The sequence below is a fragment of the Colias eurytheme genome, chromosome 21 (assembly GCF_061535395.1).
Source record: "Colias eurytheme isolate Ceu_HAF_F1 chromosome 21, ilColEury1 Martin Lab GWU primary, whole genome shotgun sequence".
Taxonomy (NCBI): domain Eukaryota; kingdom Metazoa; phylum Arthropoda; class Insecta; order Lepidoptera; family Pieridae; genus Colias; species Colias eurytheme.
The window spans coordinates 7,305,434-7,322,281 of NC_143000.1; the positions used below are offsets into that span (position 1 = coordinate 7,305,434).

The 16,848-nt window shown below is 31.4% G+C and overlaps 2 protein-coding genes across 2 annotated transcripts; both read left to right on the forward strand.

The window, feature by feature from the left end:
• Nucleotides 1-2,550: 2,550 nt before the first annotated feature.
• LOC149899260 (lysosomal acid glucosylceramidase-like) lies at nt 2,551-10,098 on the forward strand. Its single transcript, XM_090114250.1, has 12 exons — nt 2,551-2,659; nt 3,294-3,424; nt 4,188-4,233; nt 4,579-4,729; nt 5,026-5,182; nt 5,750-5,910; nt 6,571-6,694; nt 7,117-7,230; nt 7,652-7,799; nt 8,348-8,424; nt 8,725-9,014; nt 9,639-10,098. The coding sequence occupies exons 1-12, from the start codon at nt 2,596-2,598 to the stop codon at nt 9,790-9,792; spliced, it is 1,617 nt and encodes a 538-aa protein (XP_089970376.1). The 5' UTR covers nt 2,551-2,595; the 3' UTR covers nt 9,793-10,098.
• A 2,398-nt stretch (nt 10,099-12,496) lies between these two features.
• Nucleotides 12,497-16,688, forward strand: LOC149899261 (apolipoprotein D-like). Its single transcript, XM_090114092.1, has 6 exons — nt 12,497-12,672; nt 14,014-14,168; nt 14,696-14,763; nt 15,161-15,312; nt 16,066-16,243; nt 16,354-16,688. The coding sequence occupies exons 1-6, from the start codon at nt 12,532-12,534 to the stop codon at nt 16,485-16,487; spliced, it is 828 nt and encodes a 275-aa protein (XP_089970218.1). The 5' UTR covers nt 12,497-12,531; the 3' UTR covers nt 16,488-16,688.
• The last annotated feature ends 160 nt before the right edge of the window (nt 16,689-16,848 follow it).

The window sequence follows — 16,848 nt, forward strand, 5'->3', positions numbered from 1 at the left end:
AAAAGGAGACACTATTGGAGCAAGAAATTTTCAACAATATTTTATTTTTAAATGCCATATAACATTGTAAAACATACTGATAGTTAGGGTCCACAAAAATTAAAATTACCGAATAATCTATGATCGTTGTCCTATGCGTCTTATCAAAGAATAATGATCTAAAAACAAATAGAGAACAAAGAAATACTCAGTTGTTGTATAGATAATATAATATAATACTAGGTTGTTGTGTAGGTTTAATTGGATGCAATCTGTTTGCTTAAGATGTACTAGGTGCGCTACGCGGTTTCACCCGCTTGGCTCCGCTTCTGTTGGTCTTAGCGTGATGATATATAATTATGTATTACTAGAAGTGTCACTCTAACTGTCACAACAACGACCTCCAATAATGACTGACAGCATTAGCTAGCTATAACCTAAAATACATCAATAAAAGGTAGCCTATGTTCTTTCTCAGGGTCTACCGATTATCTGTGCCAAATTTCATCAAAATCGGTCCAGTAGTTTATGCGTGAAAACCATACATACATACATACATACAAACCTTTCCTCTTTATAATATTAAGTATAGATAATCTATAAGCCTTCCTCGATAAATGGGCTATTTAACACTGAAATATTTTTTTCAAATGGGACCAGTTATATCTTATGATTATCGCGTTCAAACCAACAAACTCTTCAGCTTTATAATACTACTAGCTAAGAGCCCGCGGCTTCGCCCGCTTTGTTTAAAACCTAATAAATTATATACTAAAACCTTCCTCTTAAATTACTTTATCTATTAAAAAACCGCATCAAAATCCATTGCGTATTTTTAAAGATTTAAGCATACAAAGGGACATAGGGACAGAGAAAGCGACTTTGTTTTATATGTAGTGATAGTATAGATTTATTCTACGATGCGAACATCGATTTTATAAACCGCTGTGTATGTCAAATCTGTTCACGCAACCCTCAAGATCTATTTACATAATAGTTCTTGCATTAAGTGAAATCTGAAGAAGTTTTAATAAGATACCTATAGATTAAGATTCAAGTAGAATAGAACAATACATTATGATATGTTTATGATTTACAAAAATTCGAGTAATTTGTCGTATATCTTAGTAGGGGAAAAATGCCGTGATGAAATTTATCTAATCAAATTAGCTTAAAATCTACATGCTTTGTTAAAAGTATGTGTAACAAATGATAATATTTAATCATTTACTTTGAAAGAAAGAAAATTCAGGCCATTCTTTTTCGTCGAAACACTCTTGTCAGAGCGGTCGTTGTTATCATGAAGTTTAGCTGGAAAGGCCATACTGAATATTAAAAAATACCGAATAATACTTAATAGTGAAGTCCCGTGTGGTAAGGGGAAGATGCATTATGCATACATCTGTTTCACTGATCGATTTTCTTTAAGGACAAGTACCTAGAGATTTTTTTTTCTTCGTCTCCACCAGGAATTGAACCCAGGACCCCTCGGTTCTACGCTCACGCGTCAACCATTGTAGGTACCAAGGAGGCGGTCTACCATTAACCATTGTACCAAGGAGGTGTCAATAATACTTCATAGTAATTAATATAAAAACACGTTGTTAATAAGTTATTAAGTTTACATAACAAAGACATTCTTTTGAAAATTAAATAATTGTGTTTCACATTATTTAATTTGCAAATAAATAAAGGCGTTTATATTTAAACAAATGTGCCAATGACGTGTTAACAAATATAATATTACGAAATACAAAATGTCTGCGACGGAGTCATTATGCTTAAAACTGGGTAGATATTATTAGAAAATAGAAATGTTTTAAAATAGTTTTAAACGTGTTTTAAACTAAGGTTTTAAATTAATTGAGGGCAACGATTTTTTTTTTTTTTAAATGACAGATACGTTACTACGACGATTACCTACTCCAGAATCAGTTGCGTCATAATTTTAAACTTATTTAAAGCTTATCTAAAATATTATTTCATACTTCATTTGTTTTTCGCCTAAAAATAAGGTGAAAATTTAAGCTCCAAGCTACTTATATTATAATTAAAACGCTATTGAAAAATTGTTGTTTTATTATCGGATTAGGATTGAGTTTTATCAGTAGGTAGGTATAAATTAAGGAAACTTTTTTTTTAAATCTTCTGTGGATTTGAAAAAAAAATAAAGAAGCGTGTAGATTTTTAATTATTATTTTTCATTTAACAAAAAACCATTACTTGGTACTTTATTTTAAAATTCAACAGTTTTTTTTTTACTTACATAATGTCTCAAACCAATTTCTGATATACGTTGTTTCTTACCTTGAAATTTTAATTGAAGTCATCAAAAACATTAATTACAACTAAGAACCAAATTTACTTTTCTTACAACTAAAAACTAATCATTTATTGATTTTAATATTTATTTTCATGTTTTGGGAGTTAATTTTAAATTGGAATGTTTACGCACTACATAACCTCTGACTTTCAGATAACATTTCCTGTCCTTCTCAGATTACATATACCAGAACGAGATAGGTGATATCTTTCATCCTCATATATTAAATAATTAGTAGGAATGGTTGCAGTATTATACACTGCTTCAATATGAAAAGACGTACATAGAATACAATGGAAGTTATTTCAAAATTATTCACTCTGACTTTATTGTCATGTGTAGTTTATATACAAACAGGTAAGGCTGTAGTTTTATAAATGAAATTAGGTTTAATTTTTAAATCTGCTTTGTTTTTCGTGATATTCAAATGAATTAAAAAAAAAACAAAGCAACATTATCCAAGCGAGAAATGTGATAACCAATCTGATTATCATAACAAAAATAGCCCAGATTTATGCCGTAATAGATGAAAACATTTTCCTCGTATTATAATGTAATTATAAAAAATATATGTTGCGTTAATTAATTTTTTTATGCCAATATTATTGATCTTTTATCGACCATTTTTTAATATTAGGAAAAATAAAAATGGTATATAGTATAGACTGTGATTGTTTACCTATATACCTCAATAAAAGTAAAAATGGTCAGGAAATTAGAAACAAAATTTTATTTGTAAGAATACTCAAATTTTTCGCAATTATTCGTGTTTTATTGTAACAAAACCAAATAAGAAGCCTCAGAATTCCGCCTTTTTGTTGTCATAATTTATGAAAATTTAAATTCATTTTCTTTAACATACTATTTTGAATATAATTGTTTTGAAGTGAAACTTCTTTAGTAGAGTAAAATTTAAAAGTCGTGTCATAGCAATACAATCTTGCCGAAGAAGTTTCACTTCTGACACGTGTGTCTTATTGCCTTTTCATAGACAAACCGTGTGCACCAAAACAGTTTTCACAAAAGGAGTCCATAGTGTGTGTATGTAATGCAACATATTGTGACGATTTCATCAGGCAGGCTCTTGAGGAAGGATCCTACGTTACTTATACATCTTCAAAGGTTTGTTGTGTTTATAAATGGTTAATCATTAATCCTACTTTCTACGATTATTATAAACTAGCTTAACGCACGCGGCTTCGCCCGCTTTGTCTAAAACCTAATAAATCACATACTAAAACCTTCCTCTTGTATCAATCTATCTATTAAAATAAACCGCTTCAAAATCTGTTGGGTAGTTATAAAGATTTAAGCATACATAGTGATGAAGCGAAAGTTTGTGAGTATGGATGGTATGTATGTTTGTAACTATTTCTCGAAAAAACTACTGAACTGATCTAGATGAAAGTAAGTGATATAGGTTGTACAATGTATATCATAAAATACCTATGGAAATACTTGATTTCCTTCGGTTAATTAATTTTTGAAATACTCGGGTTCGTGAAGTGAAACCGCGTGGCACAGCTAGTAAATAAATTAATAAGATACCCGACTACTTAATTATCGTATTACTAGGATAAACTACATTTTATTACGATTCATTAGAAGTAAAAGTTTGAACACAAAAAACATTAAAAAAATATTTTAATTTGTACAAATCCATTGCCGGTTTAATTGCACAGCTGTTCAAATGTTTACTTTCATTGAAATTAAATAATTATTGTAACAATGAACTGAATTATTAATATAGATAGAAGAAATATTTAGTTGTTGTTTTAATCATTGGCCTTTTAATGTCAAATGCTTCAAATGTTTAATATCTTTTAAAGAAATTTTGATGATTCATTTTAAAATTACGAGTAAAAATTAAATATTTTATTTACAGGATGGAATGCGCTTCAAAAAAGAAGTTCGAAATTTTCAAAATGACGGCAAGTCTATTTTTCGTAATACTTTATTACAAATGTACAAGTCATTACGTCATATATTTATAAAAGTTATGCCTCCTAATAAAAATCATACGACAAAAATAAAGAAAAAAACTCGTAAGATATTTTTCTGTACACGCTTAGTAATTCATCAATGAAATTAGGACTAAATTAATGCACATTTGTAAAGAAACGAAAGATATTATATGGGCTGATGAATGATGATGATATAAGGGAACCATCAGTCGTTTCACTAATACTTTTATCAGTCTACCTAATCACTATTAAAGTTAGCAAATTTTAACTTTCACATTCCTTTGCAAAATTGAAGAAAAAGTATACTTTCAGATGAGAAAAATGGCGGGAACTGTTACGACTCTTTAGAAATTGATCCCAGTACAACCTTCCAAACGGTTGAAGGCTTTGGTAGTTCTGTCACTGACGCTGCAGGGATCAACTGGGAAAGCCTTGATCCAGCTTTGCAATATGGAATGATAAAGTGAGTGGTTTAATCTCAAATTTCGATAATTGTAAGTTAAGAAGCTGTTGTTTGCGAACCATTTGTTAACCGACTTTATTTAATTAAGCTTTGATCTTGGTCTTAGCATAAAATGTGTTCGAGAATAGGGAAAAAGTTTCCTGTATTTAATGTCCAGGGCCCATGCCCAGCCCATGAGCTCTTCTCACACTTAGATCCTAAAGTTTCTAACGTACCAAACTATCTCTACATTAAAACATTTTCAATTTTATAATTACCGAAAAGTATACATGTTATTACCCTCTAATTTATTTCAGGTCATATTTTAGTGAAGAAGGTCTAGAATATAATATGGTGAGGGTGCCAATCGGTGGGTCTGACTTTTCGACACACCCCTACGCTTACAATGAACTGCCTGAAGATGACATTAACCTTACTAACTACACTCTAGCACCAGAAGACTTCCAATTAAAGGTAGAAATACTGAACTGAATCTGAAAATGAAGACAAGACCAAGTTCTAATTTAATTTAATTTCTTTCTAAGTTTACTTATTTTCCGCACCATACATTTTATCTTTTCTGATATTGAATCATAACGTTAAAACTATGAACAATAATATATACCGAAGCATTATATCCCAACGATAATTTAACTAACATTCAATCGATGTCACATTTAGTTGCTTTATATCCGTGTAAACATTTCTCACGAACACAGCCATACCGTCATAAGACGATATTATTGCACAAAATAATCTCCACTCACCCGCGAATTTTTTAATTTTTTTTGTCAAGGTGTACAACTTTGTAAAATATTGTGAAACTTTAGAATAAGTGAATTGTAAAATTCTTTGAAAATTAATGTCTCTAAACCTAACTAACATGTAAACCTTACCAAAATTTTCGCAAATCGTCGAAAGGAAGTCGTTCGTTAATATTACTCACAACTAACAAGAATTGATTAGTTTTTAGATGTTGTAGTAAGATGACTGTATTATCACCACTACAATATTGACCACAATAAAATATATCAATTTTAGATCCCAATGCTGCATCAAATTCTGAACCTATCAGCAGATGCAGTTCACATAGTTGGTACTGTCTGGTCTCCGCCACCCTGGATGAAGACAAACGACGCCTATACGGGGTTCAGTCGCTTGAAAAGGGAATACTATCAGACCTATGCGGAATATCACATGAAGTAAGATTTAAAAATATTTTAGAATTTAGTAAAAAAGTAAAAGTAAGTCGCAGTGAAATATACAGACGGAAGAAATCGGTAAAAAAGTCCCTAAAAAGTTTAATCAATATATAGACATGTTCTTGGAGTTTCTAATCTATTATTTAAAAAAAAATCATGCGAGAAGAGGAAAATTCAAAGAGGACCATGGAAAGGTCCAAGACCAGAGAAAGGGGGTTGCAGCCCACGTTTTTTTCCCTTCTGCACTCAGTTGGACAGCTTACAGGTGACGGCATAGTGCTAAATCTTGTTATTTTAGGCTCATCATCCTTTATATTATATCATATGATCCATTATTTTATGGCATGGGCCTGTAGTCTATATAATACATATTTCTATAGATATATGTGATGATGATTTTATTCAAGTTTTGTATTAAAAATTAAATGATAAGGTTGCCTCGTGTACTTGTACTCGTGTTCTGCTGCCTTTTTAATTAAGACTGGCTAATTAGAATTGTGTAACTTTAATTTATTTTTAATTTAAAATGTTTAAAAAATATTACGTATACATATTAGCAGTAGTTACCTATTTCTAGACCAATAAAATTAAGGACATCTTGAAATTTTAACTTAAACATTTAACATTAATTTACTTAATTTTTTTTTTCTAATTTTACAGATTCATCGAAAAATATGAAGCCGAAAATATTCCTATATGGGCAATAACAACCACAAATGAGCCTGTTAATGGAGTATTTAATTTAGCCACATTCAATACACTCGGCTGGACTGCTGGGGAATTGGTCAGTTGCTTCTTATTCTATTTATTTTACGTATCATCATCATCATCAGCCCATATACGTTCCCACTGCTGGGACACGGGCCTCCTATGAGGGTACAGGCCATAATCCACCACGCTGGCCAAGTGCGGGTTGGCGGATGTCACATGTCATCGAACTTTTGATTCTTCGACATGTCGGTTTCCCAAGAACGGTTTCCTCACCATGTTTTCCCTCACCGTCCGAGCAATGGTGATGTTATGTATGTCACAGTTGTAATATTTTATTAGCCTACAAAGAGGAATGAAATTTTCTATACTATTTTTTGTTTTCTTTTATATAAACCTTGTTCTTACAATAACTTACAGAAAAAAAATGCCTGAATTATATTTTTTTAATATATGTATTTTAATCGTGGGTCTAATTTTATTTGTAAATATTTACAGGGAAATTGGATACTTAACTATTTAGGACCAACATTGCGTAACTCGACGTTCAACAAAGTTAAAATATTAACCTGTGACGACCAGCGCTACTCCATTCCGTTCTTCTTTAATATAGTAAGTTTACCTACTCGTATTGTAATGTTGATGGTTTTATTTAATGTGCCTATTTTTTCTATTGAATTGATTGTTATTATCATAGTTAACATGAGCGTTTTAATAAGCATAGGTGACCACTTAATATCAGGTGATGACCCTTTGCATGCTCTGGCACAAAAAAACTAATCCTCTTTTTTGTAAATTAAAGAAAAATGTTCAAGGAATCTACATCGAAAAAGCACATAAATATTTATAATATACAGGGTTAGGTACTTGTAAAACACCGGCAATTAATGTTGTTACTTATGATGTTAGCTATCTTGTCCTGCGAGGTTGCTGGTGTTTTACAAGTAACCCTGTATAATAAAACAGTAATTTTCCGCGCATTCGGATACCAACAACATCTCATTATTCAAATCACTATACAAATTATTTTCAGCTAATAAATGAATACCCAGAAGCAATAAACTACATAGATGGGATCGCAGTTCATTACTATGGAGATAAGATAATACCAGCGTCTGTATTGGATATCGCTACAAGGAATCATCCAGATAAATTCATTTTAGCCACTGAAGCCTGTGAAGGTAAGGTTAGCTTTCTGTGTCCTGCCAGATCGAAATTTTTAAGCTATTGCATAGCTTCTATCGCGAGCCTGGAGCGCGGGGACCGAATCCAGAAATTCCGTAACGAAAAAACCTCACGCTCCCGACGGGCACGGCTTTTTTTATTTTAGTTAAGTCCAATAAGAGGGGAGATATTATGCGGGTAAAATCTTATTTGATTACTGACTTAAGAAAAGATACGTCTTAAAAGTTATTACAAAAAATCGAACGCAATTCCCTTGTCTTTTCCAAAAATCCATTTTCATTTTAAATTAATAATAACCCCCAAACTGAAAAAGAATATGCACGTTTTTTTCAATTTTAGGAACTTGAAAAATATGTATTGATAGTAAAAAATATTAATTATTTTGCTAATTGCATACCTAAATGTTAAGTTACCGAATTAAGTGATAAGAATAATGGATTTTTAATGAACTTCTACTGAAAATTTTTCTGAAAATTTTTATTCTATAACATAATATTGTTTAAAAGCTTATTTAAATGTTTTTTACTGAACTTGATTTTTTCAGGGTCAATGCCTTGGGAAGAAGATGTCGACCTTGGATCATGGGGCAGAGCAAATGGCTATATAACTGATATAATGGAGGTACTTTATATATATATATTTATATTTACAATTAAATAAACCGTCAAACTTTAATTTAACACCGTGTACCGAATTTTATATACTTTGTCGTAGTGTTGTTTAAGTATTTTTACTCAGCATTTGAAGAACTATAACACCTAGCTAGCTATATAAATATAAATTGTAACAAATAATAAACTGTAATAATTTTTAAATTGTAATAGATCATACCACTAAACCACATCTGTGACGCCCCGTATTTGTCGATCATCAAAGATTAAAACAAAATTTATAATTATCCCCTTAACTTTTTCATTCCAGGATCTGAATCATCACGTTGTAGGCTGGATAGATTGGAACATGTGTTTAAACACGCAAGGAGGTCCAAATTGGGTGTCCAATTTCGTCGACTCCCCAATCATCATAAGTGACGATAAACAAGAATTCTATAAACAACCGATGTTCTACGCTATGGGACATTTCTCCAAATTCATTCCTAGAGGTTCTATTAGAATTGAAGTTAAGAAAAATAAGTCTAGTTGTAGAAAACCTATCCAACATGTTGCGTTTTTGACTCCTAGAAATACGACAGTGGTGGTTCTTGCTAACAGGTTAGTATTTTGTAAATCTCAATCCTATCTTATATTCGTATTATTCTAAGTTCTAATATAAATCTAGTTTTAGAATAAATGCAACATTCAGTTGAAAATTGTTAAGGGTAATGTTTGCCTACCTTTTTTTCCTTTCCCACGGTGATAATAAGTCATAGGATAAAAACTAAATAAAAGAACGGAAGTAAATTTCTTTATTGAATCGAGCTTTCTTCCCTGTAACTTTAGTATCGAGTATAATTATACTACATCGTATTTATTAAATTTCTTCCTTTCCTGCTATGAAAAGATTTGGAATCATTACTCTATAAAAAATTCACACTTCATTCATTCCTTATCACATAAAAAGGCCCATAATTATACTTTTTAGGGTTCTGTACCCAAAAGGAATAACGGGACCCTGTCTGTCTCCAGGCTGTATCTCATAAACCGTGATAGCTAGAATAAGCTGTTACTTTCACAAATGATGTATTTCCGTAGGCGCTATAACAGCAAATACTAAAAATAAAAAAGTAAAATATTAAGGGGGGTCCCCATAGTACGGCACCCCTCGTGCCTGTGTCCGACTCACACTTGACCGGTTTTAACTGCAATGTAAACTCTTAAACTATTTTCCTATTTCAGAGGTAGCCAGAGATCTGTGAAGGTCACATGTCAAGGAGATACAATGTTTGTAAATATGAATGAACATTCTATTACTACAATCGAATTTGTCACGAAGAAAAGATCCAATGAAAATGACTCTTTAGATATATCCGATTTTATACCCGATTTTTGAAGATCTGATATATCGTCCACACAATATGTTATTTGTTAGAGCTTGATTTTTAAGTTTTTTGTTTGTTATTGTTCAGTTTTATCATAAAAAATTATGTAAAAAAAAATAAAAAAAATATTTCACGACACCATACCAATTTAAAGTTAATCCATACCAAATTAAAGATTAAGTTAAGTAGTAGTAGTATACCTAGGATCACACCTAGAATACTTTTTTAATTCGGTATCATAAATTATTATTATATTGTTATCGTTACGCCTGTTATGATATTTATTATAATAAATAAAGTTTTGTTGTGTAGTTTAACAGTGTTTTTAATTTATTAAACTCCGTCTTTGAAATAAAGGCCTTCTAAAAGTAACATTATTTCATCACATAATAATTATAATGTGGCAAAAAAATTGGTTGTCTGTAAAGTCGGTTTACTGACGATAGTTGAACGTGACAACGTTCGATTGTGCTTCTTTGTCGCTTGTTCCGCGCTCTCGCTTGCACTTCAAGCCTTACATGGAACGCCTCAGAGCGAGGTAACGCCGCATGAGTCATGTTTTTTCGTGCGTGCAGCCGGCTCTATCGAATTATAAGACGTTGTCACGTCAAAAATATTTGCAAATTGTTCCTATAATTGTATGTTTTCTCAAGCTAAAAGGACTATGGCATACAACCACAAACAACACAATTTCACCGTAAAGAAGAAATAAAACTATAAAATATTTTATTTATTACATTATCCCATTACTTCATCAATCATCCTTAAAGACACGATAGAAAAACAAAACATCTACAAACAAACACATAGGTACTTTTACATATTTCATATGAACGCTACTCATCATTTCTAGTATAGACAACAAGGAAACAATTGTTTACATGTAACACAATCCTTATCTTTCAATAACACAGACAAATTTGTGTCTTATTCTTTAAGGATTAGGACGTATAATTGAATAATATTTAATTCATGAATCAGTGTTCTCGAGTCACAGTGACTCACATGTCACGGTTTGTGATCACTTTAGTTTCTTATAAACAGTTCCACAACCACAATTTGCATATTGTGACTCATTTTTTAGTGTTTTATGAATGAAAAAGTTTCGGTTACTTATACAAGTAGAGCATTCACCTAATTATTTTTTTTTTTCTCATACAAAGAGATGAAGGAATTTCCATCGATATTTATTTGATATTTATACTTTGTAGCTGGGATCTAAGCCACAGAATCTGTGATCTAAGCCACATATCCCCCTGATAATATTTACAGATATTAAATTAAATTATAATGGTAAAATAAATTTATCATTAATAATATATACCTACGAATTGAAAACCTTCAATGTTTTGAAACGATATCTTTGTTCTTTACCCTTATTATCATGATATTGTCTACCTTTATTTAAGTATCGTCCTACTTCTTATCTTGTGATTCCTACTTCATAAGATGTATGTGTGTAAAGACGTTTTATCAGCATTTATCCCATTGCATTGTTAACATCTTTTAGCAGCAATTAAACACCTAAGAACTATTTTGTAAATTTTGCGAAATTCAAGATTTTTACCACACAAAATATGCTATAAATAGCCATAGGATACAGAAACAAATACTTTCACTTCTGCAGTATTTATCATAATTCATTAAATTCCCTTATTTTTATATACCTACATCTGCCTATTCCATTTTTTCCGAACGTTCTTAACTCACGGTTAATAACGACAGTTCTTCAATAAGATAAAAGAGTCTGGCTCAAGTATTGTACGATCTATTAAAGCAAACCGGAAGAGTGTGTCAGGGCTACAATTGGACAATAGTTTAATAGCCCCTGAGTAACCAACAAAAGAGACTACGCATAATAACATGCCTACAGCTAAGGCAAGATAAAACGTTAGACAGATTGGCTTCAAGAGACTTAACTCTTAAAACAAAGCTGTATAAAGAAATTTTAATAAAATTCTTAACCTAAACATTTTAAAGTTCATCTAAAAGGACCATTTGATAATATATAATATTATCTAGATATTATTAGTCTTGTTATTTTGAATAAATCTATTTTCCGCCAAAAATAATACACACACCCAACAAAATGATTGTGTAAATTCAATCTTTCTCCCGGCGATATTTTTGTTAACAATGATTATCAAAAAATATGTCATATTATGAATTAAGTTAGTGAATTTTTTTAAATAAACAAATCTTACACGATATTGGCAATAGAAACACTAGTCATTTAGACTAGCTTTGCTGTTGTTGACTACCGTTTATATCGTTATAAATAGTATAATAAAAATCAAGGCTAGGAATGAATGAAGGAAGTAAGATATTTTTTTATAATTACATAATAATAGTCAAGTGTCTTAAAATGATCACATTTTAAGGCACAAAATTAAAAATAGGATCTTTTTGAGGCCCAGCCTTAACGCATTATTCGATATTATTGCTGTTCCTGCTCAGTATCGAAACTTTTTTTTCCCAACAAATTTAGTTAATGTGTCGTTAATATTAACTTGTTTCATATTTGGAAAGGTAGAATGGTTGCATAGCGCAAATACATTTAACAAATTTCTATATAACCAAAGCCAATAATAAACAGTTACTAGAAAATTGAATAACAGTGCCTATCAGGTCATTATACCAAATCTCTTTAGTTTCCTTTAAAAGCGGCTCAGTCGTAATTCCTAGAAGTCCATTCTAGTTATTTATATTGTCGGATACGTCATACAGAATCAGTTCTGTTTCATCTTTCGATGAGAGAGGTTGTGTTGTGTAAAATGTATCGAATTATTGTTTTGGGAGTGTTGTCACTATGTGGCGGGGCTATTTCCCATACTTATCACTTGGGAGCATGTCCTGTGGTTGAGCCGATGCCGGGTTTTGACATGAATCAGGTATTTGTTGTTATACCGGTTTTTTGTTTGGTTTTATGTTGAGATAAACATTTTATGATTCTTGAAATCATGTTTTGTGTTTTGTAATACTTTGTTTATATAATGTTGCACTAAAACTACTCTTACTTCTTTGCGTGTCTTTTGTATATTTTGTGATGGATCGCTGATTTGAAGAAACCCTATTATTACAAAACAAATAAACGTACTTGAACTTAAAATATCTAAACCGACCTTAAAGTAGTTCGACCTACAAAGATGTCAACAAAGAAGCCAAAGACTCATGAAATACGATACCGTATAGAAAAGATAATTCAGCAAGCATTAAGGCGAACAAATTCAAATTGGATTAATTTTATGAATGTTCGACTAAAAAGCAAGTCAATGTAGAGTAGTGTAACAGTGTGATGGACACATAAATAAAAACAAAGGTGACTAAAGGAATGACTTTCCGAATATGTCTGACCAGCAAACTACACTATTCCTCTTTCACAGAGGCTATATTTATCTTTTCCTCCCAGTTATTAGTTAGCTACAGACTTATTCATATTACTTGTAATTTATGTTTTCCGCAAGTTGAAACCGTTATCTTATGTACAGAAGAATATAAACAAAAGGGACTTGACCCCTGTATTGATAAGCAATGCGTGAATGTGACTCATTCACATTGTGATTTGAGTCAACATGCGTCGATTTTACGTTTAAGGAAACATCTTTTATAATTATTTCCTACTATTATATCAAATTTCATGATTGTTAACTACAACTTCTAGTATGACGTCAAATATTTTATAATCAAATTGTAACTGGCACATATAAATTATTTTAATACCTACCTACTTAGTATTTTTTTACGTTACCAAGCTTATTGCCCATATTCCAAAACCAATAAATGCTCCCCTATTTACTGTAATAATTGGTGTATGATTCTTAATTTCGATTATAAAAAGTGAACTGTATCGGCAGTCTTCAATATTACTATCAAAGAAATTTCAATAACAAGAAGACAGATGATAGCTTGCAAACAATTAGCTTCTTTTCAAACTAATTTTCCATTTACTTTTCCAAAGCTTTTACATTCATAGTGATAATGTTTTAAAACACGCAGACAAGTCGTTCATGTTTTTAAATTGGATACCAATTATTTCAATTTCCGTGTTTCTATTAAATGTTTTCAAGAATGAAGTTTAAAAATGTTTCTCATTGAAGACATGAATATATTCTTTGATATGCGTAATTTGTAATCGAATTTATTTCCTTGCATAATAGGAGCTCGCAGTCTTCTATATAGGTATGCGACGTTTCACATTAAAAAAATCAAAATCAATAGCCAAATAATTCCAGATGCTCGGAGTATGGTACGTGATCCAGAAAACATCTACCGCATCACATTGCATCACTTACAATTTCACAAGAACTGATGAACCGGGAACTTACCAGCTTCAGCAGGATTCACAGCATTTCATTTTGGGATTGACACCATTGAAACATGATTATAGGTGAGATTTTTAAAAGGTCTTACTTGTTCAGGAAAACATTATACTGTCTAAACTTTAAAACAATTGAAACAATGAAATGAAGATGTTTATTATGAATTTGATTGAGATTTATGAGATGAAATGAGAGTTTAAAACATTTTTATTATTGATGACAAATTTAAACACTCACGAACAAAGATGAATATCTGAAGAAACAATGTTTTCGTCTTTCGTATACAATATAATCATTTTCTGTTGAAGAACGTACAATGCCATATTATTTGTAAATACTACTTGCAATTTAACACAAAGAACACGACTAACTATGCTCTTATCTTTTAAATAGTTATGAGTTTTATACATGTAGTTGAAACTCAATAATATCTCCATTCAAATTATAAAATAATGATCATATGAAAGTCCCTCTGTTTATTTGTCTCATTGATCTGACCTTTGGTCTTTTTAGCTCGTAATAGAATAATAGAGGATTCATACACTTCACTACATAGCATACGTCATGCATAATATGATCTTGATTTAATTTATAGGTATACTGGGGTACTAAGCATCCCTGATATTGCAGTACCTGCACGAATGAAAGTCAGATTTCCTTTAAGTAAGTATTACTAGGAAAATAATCTTAATACTATTATAAAGGCGAAAGTTTGTATGGATGTATGGATGTTTGTTACTCTTTCACGTAAAAACTACTGATCCGATTACAATGAAATTTAGCACACATATAGAGGGTAACTTGGATTAACACATAGGATAGGTTTTATCCCGGAAATCCCACGGGAACAGGAACTATGCGGGTTTTCCTTTGAAAACGTGGGCGAAGCCGCGGGCGGAAATCTAGTTATGTATAATGTCAAGAGTTGTCTTTTGTTATACAGGTATAAACAAAAATTTCAATTTCAAACTAGTTATATATTCGTTCTTGTGGTAACGTTCTCAAAAACAAAAGATTTAAGAATAAGTACCCCAAGTAAGAGATATCTTCCATTTTACAGGTGTGGCTGGATCAGCAACATACACAGTCATTTCTACAGACTATAATAAGTACGCGGCTATTTTCACGTGCCAGAAGCTCGCGTTCGCCCATCGTCAATCGGCTACAATTCTCTCAAGGACTAAGGAATTGGACAAGATGTTTATTGACAAAGTGAGTTTAAACAATGTAGATTGCATAGGGACGAATCAATTTATCAACTTATTATACGAAATATTACATATAGTAGGAGAGCCCGTGGGTGATCGTCCATCACCGATCTGATAATGAGATGAGACATATTTTATTTAAACAAATATGCCTATAATTGCTTGCCTATCGAAAAGTATAAAAAATATTTAATAAAAAATACGTCTCATCTGGTTATCAGATCGGTGAAGGACGATCTCCCACGGGCTCTTAGACCAATACTTGTAACTGTAACAAAATGCATTTTCTTATGCTTATGTTATTGAGGTGATACGCTTAAAGACAATTCCATTAACAACACATACGAGAAGAATATATTTTATGAAGTGTCCTATAACATTATCTTTACCTACTACTCATTTTTATTTCCTGGTCAAATTTTGTAAGAAATTAAGAAGCTAAATCTTAATCTTAATTCTTAATACTATTATAAAGGCGAAAGTTTGTAAGGATGTATAGATGTATGGATGTATGGATGTATGGATGTTTGTTACTCTTTCACGTAAAAACTACTGAACCGATTACAATGAAATTTAGCACACATATAGAGGGTAACTTGGATTAACACATAGGATAGGTTTTATCCCGGAAATCCCACGGGAACGGGAACGATGCGGGTTTTCCTTTGAAAACGCGGGCGAAGCCGCGGGCGGAAATCTAGTTTATAATAATCGTGTATGGAGAAAATCAATGTAACCAAGATTTATATCCTTACAGATGCGTACCAAATTAGCTTCATACGGTGTAGACCCATATGACTTATCCATTATCTCCCAAACTGAATGCCCAAAACACCCCAATGGTACCGTCGAAGGAGTTAAAATTAACATCGATCCTGAAACATTCTCTTCACACAATATTGGAGAGGCTGTGAGAAAAACTGGAGGCGTAATCGGTAAGCTTTTACACATTATACTAACACTAAAACCAAATGTTATATTATATATTCAAGTACTAAAAAGCAATTGTTTATGTGAGTAAAAGCAATATTTTAATTTATTTCAGCTGACGGTGTTGAATATGTAGTAGATGCGGGTAAGAAGGTATATCATAAAGTAGCAAGCAGCAAAGAGGATCTCACAGAACCACCAGCAAACTACAATCGTGCTATGAATGCAGATGCCGAATGGTTGCCTTAGAAACTATTCAGTACATATTCATAATATTTTATACTGTAGGTTATATTTAATTTAAGAGAAAATAAAGAAAATGAATGTGAAGTTGTCATTGATCCAGAAATGTATATCTTGGTTGAGAATCTACTGAAGTTAAGAAAGGACATGACAGATATCCAAAGCAATACTCATGTAATAATTTAAATAATAAACTGTACTGATATATTTTTTCTTTTATTTTTCAACTCTGCATGCAATAGTATCTTTGAGACAAACTTTATTCAAAAACATGTTCAGTTCATTTAAATACTTATTTTACTTTTATTGTGAGGGAAACCGGAAAATAAAAAATCTTATTTCTTTAGAAAAATATATTGTTCTTTAC

What these genes read in the sequence shown, in the direction of transcription:
- LOC149899260 (XM_090114250.1), top strand. Translation starts at nt 2,596, where the DNA reads ATGGAAGTTATTTCAAAATTATTCACTCTGACTTTATTGTCATGTGTA. An exon ending in TTACTTATACATCTTCAAAG is followed by an intron (nt 3,425 to 4,187) that starts GTTTGTTGTGTT and finishes TTTTATTTACAG; the next exon opens with GATGGAATGCGCTTCAAAAA. An exon ending in GCTGGACTGCTGGGGAATTG is followed by an intron (nt 6,695 to 7,116) that starts GTCAGTTGCTTC and finishes AAATATTTACAG; the next exon opens with GGAAATTGGATACTTAACTA.
- LOC149899261 (XM_090114092.1), top strand. Translation starts at nt 12,532, where the DNA reads ATGAGAGAGGTTGTGTTGTGTAAAATGTATCGAATTATTGTTTTGGGA. An exon ending in CGGGTTTTGACATGAATCAG is followed by an intron (nt 12,673 to 14,013) that starts GTATTTGTTGTT and finishes AAATAATTCCAG; the next exon opens with ATGCTCGGAGTATGGTACGT. An exon ending in GAAAGTCAGATTTCCTTTAA is followed by an intron (nt 14,764 to 15,160) that starts GTAAGTATTACT and finishes TCCATTTTACAG; the next exon opens with GTGTGGCTGGATCAGCAACA.